This window comes from Paramisgurnus dabryanus, chromosome 24 (genome assembly GCF_030506205.2).
Source record: "Paramisgurnus dabryanus chromosome 24, PD_genome_1.1, whole genome shotgun sequence".
Taxonomy (NCBI): domain Eukaryota; kingdom Metazoa; phylum Chordata; class Actinopteri; order Cypriniformes; family Cobitidae; genus Paramisgurnus; species Paramisgurnus dabryanus.
In genome coordinates, this window is record NC_133360.1 from 3,580,639 (window position 1) to 3,597,824 (window position 17,186).

The 17,186-nt window shown below is 36.9% G+C and overlaps 1 protein-coding gene across 1 annotated transcript; it reads right to left on the reverse strand.

Annotated features, from left to right (window-relative positions):
• Positions 1 to 6,367: 6,367 nt before the first annotated feature.
• Positions 6,368 to 17,181, reverse strand: LOC135748094 (uncharacterized). The gene is made up of 5 exons (XM_073813575.1): positions 13,868 to 17,181; positions 13,336 to 13,614; positions 13,130 to 13,246; positions 12,984 to 13,051; positions 6,368 to 10,363 (listed from the first exon to the last, which is right to left on the reverse strand). Exons 1-5 carry the CDS (start codon positions 14,226 to 14,228, stop codon positions 10,313 to 10,315), a joined length of 876 nt encoding a protein of 291 aa, XP_073669676.1. The 5' UTR covers positions 14,229 to 17,181; the 3' UTR covers positions 6,368 to 10,312.
• Positions 17,182 to 17,186: the final 5 nt, after the last annotated feature.

The following is a 17,186-nucleotide window of genomic DNA, read 5'->3' on the forward strand; positions in this document are numbered from 1 at the left end:
TTAGTATTTTTGTCTTGTTTTCAGTAAAAATATCTACAAATTCTTAAATTAAGATGCTTTTTCTTGATGAAAATTACCCAAGAAAATAAGTCTAGTTTTAAGACCAAAAATATCAAATTTAAGTGATTTTGTGCATAAACAAGCAAAAAAATCTGCCAATGGGGTAAGCAAAAAATCTTGAACATTTTCTTAAACACTAAATGCAAAGCTTCCCAGATAGCATGCAACCATTGAAACAATGTTAAAAATCGTTGATTTGTCAATGTTAATACCATTGAATCAATATCACATTTGCACCCTCCATTAATATTGAAAAAATATAGAAATTTCAACAAATCACCATTATTGTGATCAGTGTTTGCTTTAGTTGGGCCCTTTACTCTTGTGTTTTAATGGTAAATTTTCTTTGGCTGCTGAAGCAGTGTTTTAAAATACATCTGCTACTGCAAAGAAAACAAAGATCTAATGTTATCAAGTAGTTTTAAATTCTTGTAGATATACCTAAATAATATTAATGAAATACTGTTAAAGTTATAAAAAAAAATATTTTACAGTACTAGTTGGAAACAGTGTCAGGTCTGTTATTTTGAGGATTACAAAAACACATTTAAAAAGTTAAACTACTGAATCTATCTCTGATATCATGAATCGGTCTATGAATCTCATCAATGGTGACGATTGACAAAAGAAAGCTTCCTGCTGCAATGCATGCTGGGTATCATCGTAGTACTAAACTAATTTATAACTCCCAGCATGCATTGCAGTTGATTGTTTTATATGAATTTGTTTGATGATTGTCACCATTATCGAGATTTGTAGGATGAGTAATGATGTCTGAATGTGTTAGCAACTTCTCTGTTTGTCTTGTTACAGTGTATTTACAAACCAAAACAATTATAAATGTCAAAAATGGATCAACATAATCATGTAAAGCAGCTTAATTTGATATAATCTTGAATTCTTCATAAAAAGCAATCAGTTTCAAGTTCAACTTAACTTTGAAACACATCTTTCTTTTCCAATGCAGATGTGTTTCTACATAAACAAAAACAAACACTAAAAAATAGAAAAGAAATATTTAACTTCGTGAATAACAAGAGTCAAGGACCCAACTAAAGCAAACACTGATCACAATAATGGTGATTTGTTGAAATCTCAATATTTTTTCAATATTAATGGAGGGTGCAAACCTGATATTGATTCAATGAAGTTAACATTGACAAATCAACTGTTTTTAACATTGTTTCAATGGTTTGCATGCTATCTGGGTTACCCCATTGGCAGATTTTTTTTGCTTGTTTTATGCACAAAATCACTTAAATTTAATTTTTTTGGTGTAAAAACTAGACTTATTTTATTGGGTCATTTTGCTCATTAAGAAAAAAACATCTTATTTTAAGAATTTTTAGATATTTTTTTACTGAAAACAAGACAAAAATACTAAGATTTTTTTTCTTGAAAATCATTTTTTGCAGTGTATAATTACAAATACCACCCATCTTTGCACGCCTTTAAATATGTAGCAATAGCAACTCCAAATTCCATAAAAGCACTAAACCCAATTAATAGCAGAAAAGAGTGAGAGTTGACACAACAAACACTTCTAGAACATGTTATTTATTAGTTTAGTTTAGTTTAGTTTAGTTTAGTTTAGTTTAGTTTAGTTTAGTTTAGTTTAGTAATCCACACTTATGAATCCTAAAACAAGCTATTGGCAAAATTTGCCATTGAATTGCTGACTTTTTACAAAATACAAGTCCTGCTTACAGCAATATTGAAAACTGATTATTACTTGCAGTACTTACTGTACAGGAAGTATTCACTACATTCACTGAACTAAACTTGTATGATTACAGTAATAGAGATTTTTAAGATTATCTGTCAAGTGTGTTGTTATATACAAAAAACATATCTTTTTCTGTAAGCAGATCTCCTGGATTGTTTGATTTTGCTTGAAGAGAAATGATACGTTTTGAAACAGACAATCAACGAAAAATCTACAAATCAGATACAATCTCTTAGTCACAGAGCAAAGAGTGCAATTATTTTATTGCAGCTTTATCACCAAAATTTTGTGTTTTTGACTCAGTTTTATCAAGGGGTATCTATCTAAACTTGTGTTTTGAAAGCAGTTCTGCTTACCGCAGCCAGCCACTACACTCACTTATCTCTCGTCTCTCTCCCTCTCCTCACTGACACACTTTGCATGCTGGTGCTGCGCTGCCAGTGCCACCACCGCCACCATAATCATCACCAGCGACGGGAGTTAAAGGTCCTGCTGTGTTATTTTACCACATTTTGCAGCGTCTGCTGAAGAGCCTGTTTCTCCTTGCGTGTTATCTCTCTCTCTATTTTGACACGTGAACTGACCGACGACGCATGCTTGCTTGCACAGAGACCAAGCGGTGATTGGGCCAGCTTAATGTCAATCAAAAATAACCAATGGGCTGCTGCTGAGTGGGCCGGTCTATCTAGAAAAAGACGCTAACTGGGCTGCTCAGCAGACAAAGATAGTATGAGATGTAGCGGCCCAAAAAGTACGTCGGCCCACCGGGAAACTGCCCGGTGTGCCAGATGGCCAGTCCGCCCCTGATGAGAGGTAAACACTAGGCTATATGTGTTCACACAAGTTTAGTGTAGAAATATTGCTTATTTGTCTATATAAAGGCATATCAATGCAACAAAATGTATAAACGTTTTATATAACTTTACACAAACAATAATGTTGATTTCATCACACAAAACTGGTGTTTACATTTTAAACATTTGAGAAGTTTTTCTGTTTATTTACTATATATATTGAAAATGTCCCACTAAAATCGTGTTTTTTATATATAAGACCCAGATTCTTATTAGCACTGACTGTAAAAATGTAAATGAAGTTATAAGTAATGATTTAGTTGTCTGTGGCATCTAAAAGACGTGTTTATATTGATCACAGTCAGATCTGATCATGAAGAGGGAGGTGAATTCCTGTAGTGTACACTAGATGACTCTCTACTCAACATAAAATATTAAGGGATCTTAACAGCATATAATATCTTGTTTATGTGTGTACTGCACTTTGAAAGTAAGATTAATGAGTGTGTGTCATTTATAGCTTGAGTGAGTGCATCACTATGTTAGTGAGTTACTACCTAAAACTAAAGAAACGGATGACTAAAAATGCACTGATCAAGTCTTTTGTGCCCTGTTCTGATCATTTAATATTGAGCATCTCCCAATACCCAGTTCCAGTATTATATGTGGGTATATATATATATATATATATATATATATATATATCTCATCAATGGTGTGAAAAGTGTTGGCTTCCTTCCTGATTTTTTTGCATGTTTGTCATAACGTTTCAGATTATGAAACTAATTTAAATATTAATAATACAAAGATAATACAAGTTAATACAACATGCAGATTTTAAATAAAGGTTTTTATTATGAAGGGAAAACAAAATGCAAAACCACATGGCCCTGTGTGAAAAAGTGTTTGCCCCCTAAACCTAATAACTGGTTGGGTCACCCTTAGCAGCAACAACTGATATCAAGTGTTTGCGATAACTTGCAATGAGTCTGTTACAGCGCTGTGGATGAATTTTGGTCCACTCATCTTTGCAGAATTTTTGTAATTCAGCCGCATTGGAAGGTTTTCCAGCATTAACCACATTTTTAAAGACTGAGGTTGACTAGGCCACTCCAAATACTTTATTTTGTTTTTCTTCAGCCATTCAGAGGTGGACTTGCTGGTGTGTTTTGGATCATTGTCCTCGCTGCTGCAAGTACACTTCTGCTTGAGGTCACGAACAGATGGACGGACGTTGCTGTCACGGCTCGGGGCGGACCCCAGATAACTAAAGGGCCACGCCCCTCTCTACTTTCCACCTCGAGGAGGTTCCCAAGACCACCCCAATGACCAGACAGACGAGTATACTACAATTAAAATGTATCTTTATTTAAATATTTAAAAGAAAGGGGGAAAGGGGAAAGGGCAGTTTAAAACAATCTTCTTCTCGCCTCCAGGACGAGTTGGACCATGAAGTGGGGCTGGGATCCCTTTTCGGGTTCGTCCTGCAATCCGTGGCGCCCTCCGCTTCTTCCTGGAGGCAGAACAGGGAAAATGCAATAAGTGACTTGTTTCCGTACTGGGTCGCTACTTGCCTAACTCCTTTTTATCTTCTTGTGCCCCCTAGGTCTTCGCGGCGAGGACTTCCTGGCCGCTCCGGGGCCTTTGCTGGAGCACCGGTAAGTGGTTGATGCTATTGACACTTTTCATTCTTTCCTTCGACGTTGCTGAGAACAAAGGTAGGTTACACAACACACAGGTAAGTTACTCACAAGGATTGGGTTTTTCGCTCACTTAGGGACGTTCGCTGGGGCACAGGTACGTGATCCACACTAGTGACACGATTTGTTCCTCCTTAAAGCGTTGCTGTAAGCAAAGGTAGGTGACACGTCACAAAGGTAAGTTACTCACAAAGCTTGGACTCTTCATTCACTTTGGACATTCACTGGGGCACAGGGAAGTGGTTTACACCATTGACAGGGTTCGTTCTTCCTTAAAGCGTTGCTGTAAGCAAAACGGGTGACACATCACACAGGTAAGTTACTCACAAAGCGTGGGTTTTTCTCATTCACTTCGGACGTTCACTGAGGCACAGGGAAGTGGTTCACACCATTGACAGGGTTCGTTCTTCCTTAAAGCGTTGCTGTAAGCAGACGTAGAGGACACATCACAAAGGTAAGTTACTCACAAAGCTTGGGTTCTTCTCATTCACTTCGGACGTTCACTGGGGCACAGGGAAGTGGTTCACACCATTGACAGGGTTCGTTCTTCCTTAAAGCGTTGCTGTAAACAGACGTAGAGGACACATCACAAAGGTAAGTTACTCACAAAGCTTGGGTTTTTCTCATTCACTTCGGGGCGTTCACTGGGGCACAGGTTAATGTTCCACACTGTTGACACGGGTCGTTCCTCCTTAGAGCGTTGCTGTAAGCAAAGGCAGGTGACACATCACAAAGGTAAGTTACTCACAAAGCTTGGGTTTTTTTCTCATTTGCTTCGGGACATTCGCTGGGGCACAGGTAAGTAGTTTACACCATTGACAGGGTTCGTTCCTCCTTAGAGCATTGCGGTAAGCAAAAGTATATTACACACCACAAAAAGCAAGTTACTCACAAGACTTGGGTTCGTTCGTTCACTTCTGCAGACAGTGGGCTTTCGCAGCAGCGTCCGTGCACAGTATACCTCCACCGGTCCACTTAAGCTCCTTGGGTGTCGTGGGGACTGATGGGTCGGTCGACACGGAGCCGAACGCTTCCCTAGCTCCCCCTCCTTTTCCAATGACAGGGGTCGCGAGCTGGGGCGAACTCTCGACGGGCTCCGCACACACCAAGATTTCGGTTAGGTCGATCTGGACACAACTAGGACCCTCAACCCGTACGGTGCACTTTGACTGCTACTCACTCTGATGGACCGCTGGGTTTCACCACTGCCTGCTTGCTATAGTGGTGCAGCTCTCACTAACACACAGGGGCAAAAAGTTTAATCTCCTCTCCTCATCGGGCTCGGGCCACAACGTGTTCCTGCCTTCTCACGACTCGTTCGTTGTCAACAAGATCCTGCATCAATGCACTCGATGACTCTGTACTTGCCCACTCACAAGTGAAATCGCCCAAATCACTCTCCGCCCGGTCACCTTCTATCTCTTGCTTCCCCAAGGGATCGGTAAAAGTCAGCACAATGAGTCTGCACAGCAGCAACACAGCGCACACAAAGTACACCAAAAGCACCCCGTTCGATGTCTTCAAAGGTTTTTTTGTACTCTGCCTTTTCTTCTCGTCGACCTATCAGCAAACGCTGTATTAATCGCCCTCACCTGTGCGTAATCGGGCTTGATTTAGTGTTCGGGGAAACCCCGGAAATTCCGGTGTTTGGAGTCAGTCGTCCGGGCGGAACCATCGTCGGGCGGAACCCGTCTTCCACACTTTCGCTTCCGCCCTCACTGATCGTCACCTGGTGACATTGCCCTTCAGGATTTTTTGGTAGACAACAAAATTCATGGTCCATTTATCACAGCAAGTTTTCCCGGTCCTTGTGCAAAGCCCACTTTTTCACACCACTGTATGTTTTTTTTCCTATTGTTCTAATAAGTGCACACTTCAAGTACATTTAGGTTATTATGATGTAAACACTTGACAACTTAATGGGACTGAAATGCATTAATAAATGTTGCCTGAAATCAACTATGTTCCCTAGTATGTTAAACTCAATATACTTTTTTCGTATTATGATTTAACTACTAGCTTAGTGCAGTGTTATTGTATGTAACTAGTAGCATGGCTAACACCAGACCAGTCTCAAAGAGAATAAGACGTGGTCTGGGAACCATATGCTCATTTTTTCGTATTTGAGGCGTGGTTTGCGAATGCCCAGAGCACTACGAATGTCTATTAAATGCGTCTGTACATAGCTCATAGCCAATCGTTTCAATTTTACCAGATGACGTATATACCCACATGGAAAAAACATATATAAACATATATGTTTCAATATAGGTTTTGATATAAGTTTTACATATATGTGACATATATAAAATTGGCCGTTTTCCTATATTATATGTACATATATGTACATATATGCACATATATGTTAACCTATATATTGGTAAAATTATTAAAATCTGTAGCTGCTAATAAATTAAACATAAATAAAGGTCCAACCAATGACAGTCTGCACCTGCAGGAGCCAGGATTCAAACCTCCAACCTTCCGATCACAAAAAAAATGCAATCCCACACACCACTGCTGGGATTCGAACACCCAACCTTCCGATCATTAGACAACTCGCTTTACCATCTGCGCTACTGTCACTGTTAAATAACACTGAACAGTAGCTGTTAAATTAAAACATTTTGTTATACATGTCCTAGACAGATCTTGTAAATGTTTTAAATGTGCAGACATCATAACTTTATTTAATAATTCACATAATTTATGGCCTGTATATGCACATATATGCACCTCAATTTTGCATATATGCAGCATATATATTATCATATATGGGCATATATGCTGTATATGTGCAGCATATATGTGCATAGTAGCTGCATATAGGTTTCATATATGTGCATATATATTATTATATATGTGCATATATGCTGTATATGTGCTGCATATATGTGCATATTAGCTGCATATATGTTTCATATATGCGCATATATGCTGTATATATGCAGCATATATGTGCATATAAGCTGCATATAGGTTTCATATATGCACATATATCCACATATAGGTTCTTTCCATGTGGGTAGAGCGACATGAATTCAACAACTTTTATCGGTACGTGTGCACATCTGAAAGCTACAGTATGCAACTAACTACTGGTAACTGTATATTGATATTGAAAAGCAACACACTTTAGTGGCACTGTGACAACGACAGTACAGGCATAATGACAATATGATATTAATAAATACCACTTAGCATTTATAAGTTAATTGTACTTTATCTACGACAATGCCTAGCAGGTTGGCCCTATAAAACTCTGTGATTATCATGTCTTGCCATATCCAAACATCCTTCTTGGATATGAAATTGTTTAACGCCAAAAGGTGCTCTTTTAAAAAAAAAAAAGCGTTCAAAACTACTTAGAACACAATCTAAGGCTGCATTGAAAAGTAACTCCCGCGTTGGATAAACAAAACTGCTTTGGTGTGTCACATAAACATCATCATCGTCTTGCTGCCCCCTCCCCGTTCTGTGATTGGTTTCCTATTTCAGGGGCAAAAAAGGGCCATAGTTTCCATGCTAGACTTGTGCGTGAATAAATTTGCACGGAAGGCAGCATGGGGAAACCCAGGCTATGTAACTAGTCAATATAAGTCAAAATACTTATAATACTAGCAGCAGCATTAACTAGAATGGGATTCAGTGTGGGCTTTAAATATGAATCAGTCAGGTAGCAGCCACCTGCATGTATGAACCAATCAGAAGTAAGGGAGTCAACATTTTTACAGGCAGTAAAATTTCAGTACAACACTGTATGACAGTTGATGTAAAATAAAGGATCTGGTTTAATAAAGCTAGTTCTGATCAGTTTAAACACGCCTTGATCAATGCTGATGACAGATCTTTGTAATAGTTATGACAGCCAGAAATATTGCGGCTTTCAGGACATCATATGCATATACTCCTCATAATTATTTATTTGCTCCTGTATAGCTCAGTTGTAGAGCATTGCGTTAGCAACGTGAGAGGTGATGGGTTCAAACCCAGGGAACATTTTCTGATATACCTAGTAATGCAATGTATTAAGTCACTTTGCATAAATAGATTTGTCCCTGACATTGACAAAAACAGGATGTGCTCTTTTATAAAAGGGTTAAGGATGGCAAATGTGGTTAATGTGTGAGATGAAGAGGTGTGAGGCCAAGATATAAAGAATAGATATTTGCTAATACTGGAAAAAGTTTTGTTAATAGTATTCTTTACACGATCAAAGCGTGAGCAATCCATTTATGCCTTTTGCAAGTGACTTATAATGCATTACAAGATGTACAGTTTATCAGTATTTATGTTTACTAGGAATGAAACAATGCTCTACCAACTGAGCAACTGCATGAAAGTGACAAATATATCATACATTTCATTATTTTACATTCACAGAGTAAGAGCTCAAAGTAACAACACTGTTTGATTAAAAAACATAATTTATTTGTCAAACGTTAGCAATGATGAATTAAATAATTCATTTTAAAGCTGCTTTGTGTAGAGTTACAACGAAAGAAACAAACACAGGTCACACCTCTTATACCGATACGCTATACATCAACCACAAACAGGCACTATTAGTCAAACACATCTCATGTCCAACAACAGAATATAACCACATTTCTTTCCACATCAGGTTTAACATCAACCCAGAAATGACGCATTTAGTAACAAACATAAAACATTTAACATACTTTGGGCCTCATTTATGAAACGAGCGTATGACAGAAAACTGGGTGTACAGCCGTTTTCACGCAAGACTTGGCATTTATCGATATGGACGTGAGCGGTGGCTACAATAAAATGTCACTTTATTTCTCACCTTGTTTACGCAAGTTTTGAGTTACTTGAAGATGTGTTTTACCAGTTTCCTGTCTGAAAAAAAATAATGAGAAAAAGTTAATAGCGAGAGAGGAGTTTGTTTTAAGTCTGTCTGAAGAGAACTGTAATCATATAATTCGTCATTAGTCCTACATACACTGTTACATTTATTGACATTTTATGTTGTAGCATGAATGTAAACAAAGAACAGCGCTGTTTTGCTCTGCTAGCCAGTTAGCTACATGCTAATTCATAATTATCTGACAAATACCTACAAACCGTAGACTGTAAAAATAGCTACAAACACTTGCAAACTTCTTTTTAATCCCACTAGCGAACTTAGAATGTTGCCGTTTGTGTGATCTGTGTAAATGATTATTTAATTAGAGCGTTAATGTAGTGTTTACTCAAAGGCTGTAGTAAAGCCACTGTACTAAGTAAAGCCATGGTTTGTTTTTATATTGGGCTCGTATCTGGCGACAGATATTTAGCTACACTCATTCTATAGACCATTTCATCGGGCGCACGTGCGGTGATGCGATAAGCGTCTGGCCCGACTAGTTGCTGAAACTGAATCTTAAAAAAATACCTTGTTGAAAATAACCAATGTTTTGGGTTCCTATGTAATCTACTTATTTATTTTGCTTGTTATATAAATAAACTACTTTTAAAGGACTTTCTTGTTACTTATTCTTCGTAGAGTTTACCGGACGTTACGTGATGACCACGAAAGCTCTGTGTTTATGTTGTTACTGCTGAAATGGTGCTATACATGCCTTAATGATCCACAGTCTGTAATCAAATAATACTGTTTCAGACTCAAATTGATAAGGAAATATTGACGTCACTGTTTACAATTAGGGTTAGGCCAGCTAACCAATCTGAGCATATTGTGTATTTCCGATGGAGGGGCTTAATAGTTCTTATGCGTGGCCGAGCATTTCTTCGTGTAGTAAACTCTAGGTGCGAGGCTTAATTTATATGGTCATTATTCAAATAATGATCGTTTTCATCTGCAACATTTATCAACGAGGATCATTCATATAATGAGATTGACAGCATGTTTTATGAATCACACATCACTCCGTCGTAAAGTGACATTTGTGGATGGATTTACGCTTGTTTCTACATTAGATTGATAAATGAGGCCCATTGTGTTTTAAAACCACTTTGATTCTTTTTATTACAGTGTTATTGATAATATTTTAATATTCAGTTGGGTTTTACAATATCTTGACTCCGTCATACAGAACATTATCCTCCATTGGAACGCTCTGTACACAACATAAAAACAAAACATTAAATAAAAATTACTGTTTAATCATCAAATTATTACAAATCTATATGTAAAGTATACATGAAATGTGATTATAGACAGCATGTTAAGTTTGAAATAATCTGACATCAGAGCTGGGTATGGTAAAAACATTTAGGTGTAATTACAGATGCTGTTGTTTGATGCACCTTTTTTGTTTTTAATAACTCAATTAAAATAAATAAATGTAATCTAATTGCCCTACATTATGTCTGCTTTGCGTCTGATTTAAAGTGGGTGGATCTGCATGCTGTAACTGACAGAATAGCTTTTATTGTACCCATTTGGTCAAATACTGCGCTGCAAAGAGCATTGCTAATTTTAACATTTCTATAACTTGACAAAGTACCTTGTGGCACTTTTACAGTACCCCATGAGTCGAGTCGTGAAAGCTCACTTTACTTTGGCTCGGTTAGCTTTTCCATTGAGTTTAGTAACACTTCAGACTGGAAGGAATTATAGGCGTTTTATTTCCGCTGTGACATCATTCAAAAAGTGGGAGCGAGGAAAGGTAGCATCAATGCTGTATTTCCCATATATTTCTTTATTTGTCAGTCCGCCCACCACAAAATTTACCACCACAGATGTTTGCACGTAGGGCTGGGTATCGATTCAGATGTTCCAGATCGATTCGATTTCGATTCATATTTCGATTCTCGAGTCGATTTTCATACTCGATTCAACTCAATAAATATAGATTTAATATTACTACAGCATTTCACCTCTGCTTTACAAATCACATGTTTAGCTTTGTTCTTGTTCACAACACTATTGTCGCAGTCTTACTTGCGAAATCTAAAATGCTTCCATACCTCTGATTTTTTTTATGTGAAGGTGGCATCGATTCGTGGTCTTTGAGAATCGATTTGGAATCATCCACGTAAAAAAATAATGATTAATCGAAAATCACTTTTTTTGCCCAGCCCTATTTGCATGTCACGTTTATCACTAATGTTACCTCTGTCTTACATGACAGTGTCCAAACACCCGTTGTATCAGTAAACATGCTCCGCTAAGTTGCTAAAATGTTGCGCATACATACACATGTGCACGTTGCAGTTGTACCACCACAAACTGCAAGGTAAACACTGGTATGGTGTTCCTGATTCTCAACCTTTGGATGTTTTTCACCGCTAAAAAGGGAGTTTGGGAACTTACAACAAAGCACAGATGACAACAGGTTTGCTCGAGACAGCGCAAACACGAAGGGAAAGCTAATCTTGTGTTTATCGATTGTGCTGGTAGTGACGATTCTCTCAAACCAATCAGTGATCTACAGGGTTTCTTTACGTCACATTTTAGTATCAGCTCACCTCGCTTGGAACCCCAACCGAGTCGATACTAAAAAAAGTATTGGGTACTACGTACTGAACCCAGTGGAAAAGCCCAAATGCGAAACTGCTTCGGTGTGTCGCATAGAAATCGTCATCGTCTTGCTGCCCCCTCCCGTTCTGTGATTGGTTCCCTATCTCAGGGGCAAAAAAGGGCCATAGTTGCCATGCTAAACTTGCAGCATGGGGGAAACCCAGGCTACATTTTCGTGCATAATCATCTCAAAGCGCGCAGAAAAACTGTGAAGTATTTTCTTGTAAAGTAATATTACTGAACCCTTGAATTGACAGACTTTTATTTCAGAACTTCCAAAACTTTATTTTCGATGATTTAAATGAGTGCTATATGTTGGTTAGTCCAGTTATGCCATCAAACGCACTTTTTTTTAACACGCATAGGTTATAAGTGTTTCCATCGTAGTTTATGTGCACATTTCTCATTGGATAAAAAATTATCCGACTTAATTGAGTTCATGCGTTTTTATGCACATTTTTAGAATCGCCGTTTCCATCCGGCATTTTTTCCAGAATGTGCCTAAAAATAGGTGTATGGAAACATGGCTAACATGGTATGAAAACAGCTCCAGTGAAGACTGCAAAGACTTGCAGAGAGGTGGGAATGAAGCTGACCGCATCTCATGGTTTGCCCTATACCACCTTTGCATGACCTCCACCACAACTGTTGCAAAAGCAAAGCAGTTAAAATCATGAAGGAATCAAACCACCCTGTTAGATGTCTTTTCACCCTGCCGCCATGTGGTAAGCGCGTGCGTAGGCTGATGGCAAAAACTGAGAAACTTAGGAGCAGCTTCTTTCCCCAGACCATCAGGCTCTTAAACTCTTAACACTAACATGTCTCATCTAGAAATCTTTAGATATTCAATATATCTTAAACTCTTAACACTAACATGTCTCATCTAGAAATCTTTAGATATTCAATATACCGACATTGTAACTTGCATACGGCACTTTCTGTTTTTCTGTTGCTGCTACGAACCAACCTCGTACAACTTATTTGCATATCCCTGCTCATCTCAATATTTATTATGTTTATAGTATACTCTCGTATTCTGTACATGGAGCTCTCCTGACTGTCATTTCACTACTGGTTATATAGTCTCTATACTACTGTGACTTTATATTTGACAAATAAAACCCTTGAAACCTTGAGCTTCACTTGCTAAGTGCAAGCTGTTGTGTGTTTATGAGGTTTCAGGTAATAATATAAATAATAAAGATTGATCTCACCGGTTTACATCTTTGTTTTTGATTTAAAGTTGTTTCTGTGTAAGTGATTTCCTCTTCACCAGTCTGAACTGTTTTAACAACACAGGAAAAAAAACATTGGAAAAAAACTCTAAACTTTCTTCACAAATGTATTGTTGAGTATTTACCGTGTTGCTGTGTGTTTCTGTTTTTCCTGTCGATGCAGAAGATCAGAACTGCAACTACAATCATCAGACATCCAACAACAGCACAACAGATCAGAAGTTTATTCATGAAGGTGATATCTGTAATGAATAATAAGATACATTACTGTAACTAATTCTGATCTAAGATCAGCTCAGTAAATGAACACTAATAATCACAGCTGTTGTACCTGGACACGTCTGACAGAGTTGAGTGATGTTGAGATGTTGAGTTTGGTTTGTGATGTTATTGTTGAGTACACAGCTGTATGTGTTTGTATCCTGATATTCAACCTCCAGAGGTAGAGAGAGTCTGATGTTGAGATCAGACACACTGATGATGGACAATAAACAGTTTCCTTTGTACCAGGACAGACTCACATCTCTCACATTCAACACTGAACACAATAATGAACAGTTTGAACATTGTGAAGAGTTTTGTGTGGTGATGACAGGAATGGGCAGATGAGCTGAAAAACATGAGAGAATAAAAAAATAAGGATCAAAGGTCTGATCTGTTGACAGTGTTTAATGTCTTCAGTCATGAATTCATAAATAAAATAGACTTAAACTTTAAGGATTCCCAAACACATCACAAAACTGAAAGTCTGGAAAAATGAGGTGCATAAAAGTTTTAATATTCAATTACAAACCCTAATAAATGTGTTTACATTGCTAAGATAAAAATGACAGTTATTAGGTAACCAGAAAATCTTTACTCACCATAGACCGTAACATTAAATCTGTAAGATTTTGGCTTCTGTTTGCTTTTGATGGTTATATTATAAAGTCCAGTGTGTTGAGTTGTGATGTTTGTGATGGTGAGATCTCCAGTCTGATTATTCATCTGCAGTCTGTCTCTGAATCTCCCATCAAGAACATCATCATATATTGAGATACTATTGTTTTCTTTGTTGATTGTAGCTAAACGAGTCTCGTTATGGCCAAACCTCCACTGTATCCGATAAGCTTTCTGTATATCAGTCATATCAATGTGTAGAGTAAGAGAATCTCCCTCCATCACTGACACTGACTTCACTTCATCGCCAAACACACCTGAACACACAAACACATTCACACACATTAAATATCTTCAGTCAGTTTAAGTTGGTCAAATAAAGCTTAGAAACTTAGCAGTCGTTTAAAAAAATTACAAATAAGATTTCGAGTTCTGTCTTTGCAAATTAGATTTCATGAATTTTTTTCACCTTTGCACAACAGCCTGAAAAAAGTCTTAGTTTAATGCATTTATTTAATATAACTTGCAAATGATACTTTACATTAGAAAGGCTGACTTTAGTTTTTGAGTGTGTCATTATTTATAAAAAAAATATACATTTTTTGATGAGATATTGATTTAACAATATTTTATCATTTATATAAGATCATAGATATAAAAATCAGATTGTATTAAATCAGACACAAAATAAAAGCAAGTGCAGATCTGCTAAGTAACTGCTCCAAAAAATGATATAGGGGTGGTTTCCAGACAAGGATTAGATTGAGCCAGGACTAGGCCTTAGTTTTATTAAAAAATATAACTAGTTTTAACAAACATGTCTTACTAAAAACATTACTTGTGTGCATTTGAGGCAAAACTAAGTGCACTGATGTATTTTAAGATATGTCAGTGCACGTTGTTTTTTAGTTTGGACAGCTCTTACATTTATTTTAGTCTATAGTCTAATCCCTGTCCATCCGGGAAACCGCCCCTTAAAGCATATTTTATAACTCACCCATCAGACAGCAGAAACACAAAGAGAGATAAACAAACATAAGAAACATTTTCTTCATCAGGTGTTGTTGTCTGCAGTGAATGAGATGAAGACGACTCTGGAGCTCTCTCTTACTCTTCATGTGCTTCATACTTCCAGTTTAACACCTCTCTGTGTTTTTTTCTCTCTGATGTTTCCACTGAACTTGTATGACATCATCACATGTTGTGTTTGAAACAAACCTCACAGACTGTTGTATGGACTTTATTAAACATGTGTGTTTGATGAGCACACAATTACATTACACAATGTTATTTTTATTGTCTCACCACAATAACCATAACCATGGTATTTGTAGTAAAACTAGGGTAATACAAATCGTAATCAATTTGCCAAAAATAAAATTCACTATAATAAAAGCATGGTCAATTTTCCCTATACCCAAAATGATGTTTGTTTTACAGACGGGGAACAAACACCTGTCATTCAGGGCTATAACATAACAGAGACGAATGTACTCAGTAAACAGGAGTTATATAATGTAACTGTAAGAATACAATTTCTTTAAATATAACAGCATGTTTGGTGCATTTACATCAGTTTATTTCAATAATATTGTTCTGGTAATTCATGTCAATCATGTTTCCCTGTCTGTTCATGTCATTATGCTGTTATTTTAAGTTATGTGAACATGTTTTTTGTTATATGAATACTCGTGTATACGTAGTAGTTAATGTATAATGTTCAAAATCTTATACAACTCTGCCTGTCACCTACAATTTCAAGCACAGCATGTGTGTCCCACCGCATGCATACTGCAATGCACACCACAAACGCACTGCAGACAGAGTATGTGTGAAACAGGCGTAACTTGTGAATATTTTTCTAACAACTATTGTCATTAGTAATTATGGTGAAATTCTCACACATTTAAAAACTATGCTTCTATTTATGTAGTTGAAGTATGTGAGTGTGTGTTTTTCATGCCTTCACAGGTGAGGTGAATTTATATCATTTACTGTTTATTCAATAAATTGCATTGTGCCATTTAAATAGAGAATTGTAACGTTATGTGGTTGTATGTGTATGTGTTGTATGCGGTTTCTTTTGTCAGTACATCGAAAATGGAAGGTTAAAAGAAAACACTGCCCCATGCACATGAAACATGTTTAACCTTAACATAAACAAACCGATTTGAAAAGCGCTATATTTCCCTTATTGGCAAGCTAATCTTACGTTGTGACTGGCCTGAATATCTCTGACGTCAGCAGGAAATGTGATGCTCCTTACCATGTTTAAAAGATTCGCCCACAATGCAATGCTAACAGAAGTTAACTTACAGGTCTTTGTCTACATTACCACTTCCAGGAAGTAAACTTTTGCTTACAACAGTGTGTTTGTTGTAGTCCAAGAAAACAGATTTACGTTGGAGATGATATTTTGTGTCATTTTTGGCATGACACACAATGCACATATGCATATTTACGTCTTCTGAAACTATACATGTACGTATATTTTTTGAACAGGCTTTTATAAATTATTTACTTTTCGAAAGTAACTCAAATATTAATGTGTACCCTACATTTATAAAGTAATGCGTTACTTTACTCGTTACTTCAGAAAAGTAATATTACGTTATGTAAATTACTTGTAATCCATAACCCCCAACAATGCTCAATATGAGTGTATAATGAAGTATATTGTGCTTGCTATACAGTTACACAGAGCAGTAATGTTAATTTTTGCAGAGAGGGAACCAAATCAAGTTAATACTGTATCAAAACAAATCAAAACAGAAACACATTCTTTGGTGGAAAATAATGTAGGCTATAATAGTTCATAAATGTATTCAGGAATTGAATTTGTTCAGTGCAAGGTTTTAATAGAAAATGTTATTTATTAAAATATTTATACTGTTATAAATAATATAAAACAATGTTATTGTTAAGTATTGTTTTTATAAATAATAATTTTTTTATGTTTTTATGTCTGCGGCAGAAACGAAGTTTTGATAGAACGAATCGCGCAACGATACAAAGCTGCACTAAGAATTATTTCATTTTTTGGACACATGCCTCGGGGCAGATGGTGCCAAACAGGCATCGACACGCCGATAAAGTAGTGATGGGAGAAACTAAGTTTTTCGAAGCTTCGAATCAATTGAACCAATTGCTTCGTAAACTGATTCAGTTTTTCGAAGCGTTCGAAACATAGATATGTATAAAGGCTAGATGTGTTACGGCGGAGTCTCTAACCTCATCACCCGGTGGCCATCTTACCACAGGGCGCTCGTTCACTCGTAGCATTGAATTTTAATGGTGCAGTTA

Bases quoted from the DNA above. Each gene is read 5' to 3' on its own strand.
- LOC135748094 (XM_073813575.1), bottom strand. From the start codon at position 14,228: ATGTGTGTGAATGTGTTTGTGTGTTCAGGTGTGTTTGGCGATGAAGTG. The intron at 13,615-13,867 runs GTGAGTAAAGAT...CATGTTTTTCAG, and splicing joins ATTTAATGTTACGGTCTATG to CTCATCTGCCCATTCCTGTC. The intron at 13,247-13,335 runs GTACAACAGCTG...TATTCATTACAG, and splicing joins ACTCTGTCAGACGTGTCCAG to ATATCACCTTCATGAATAAA.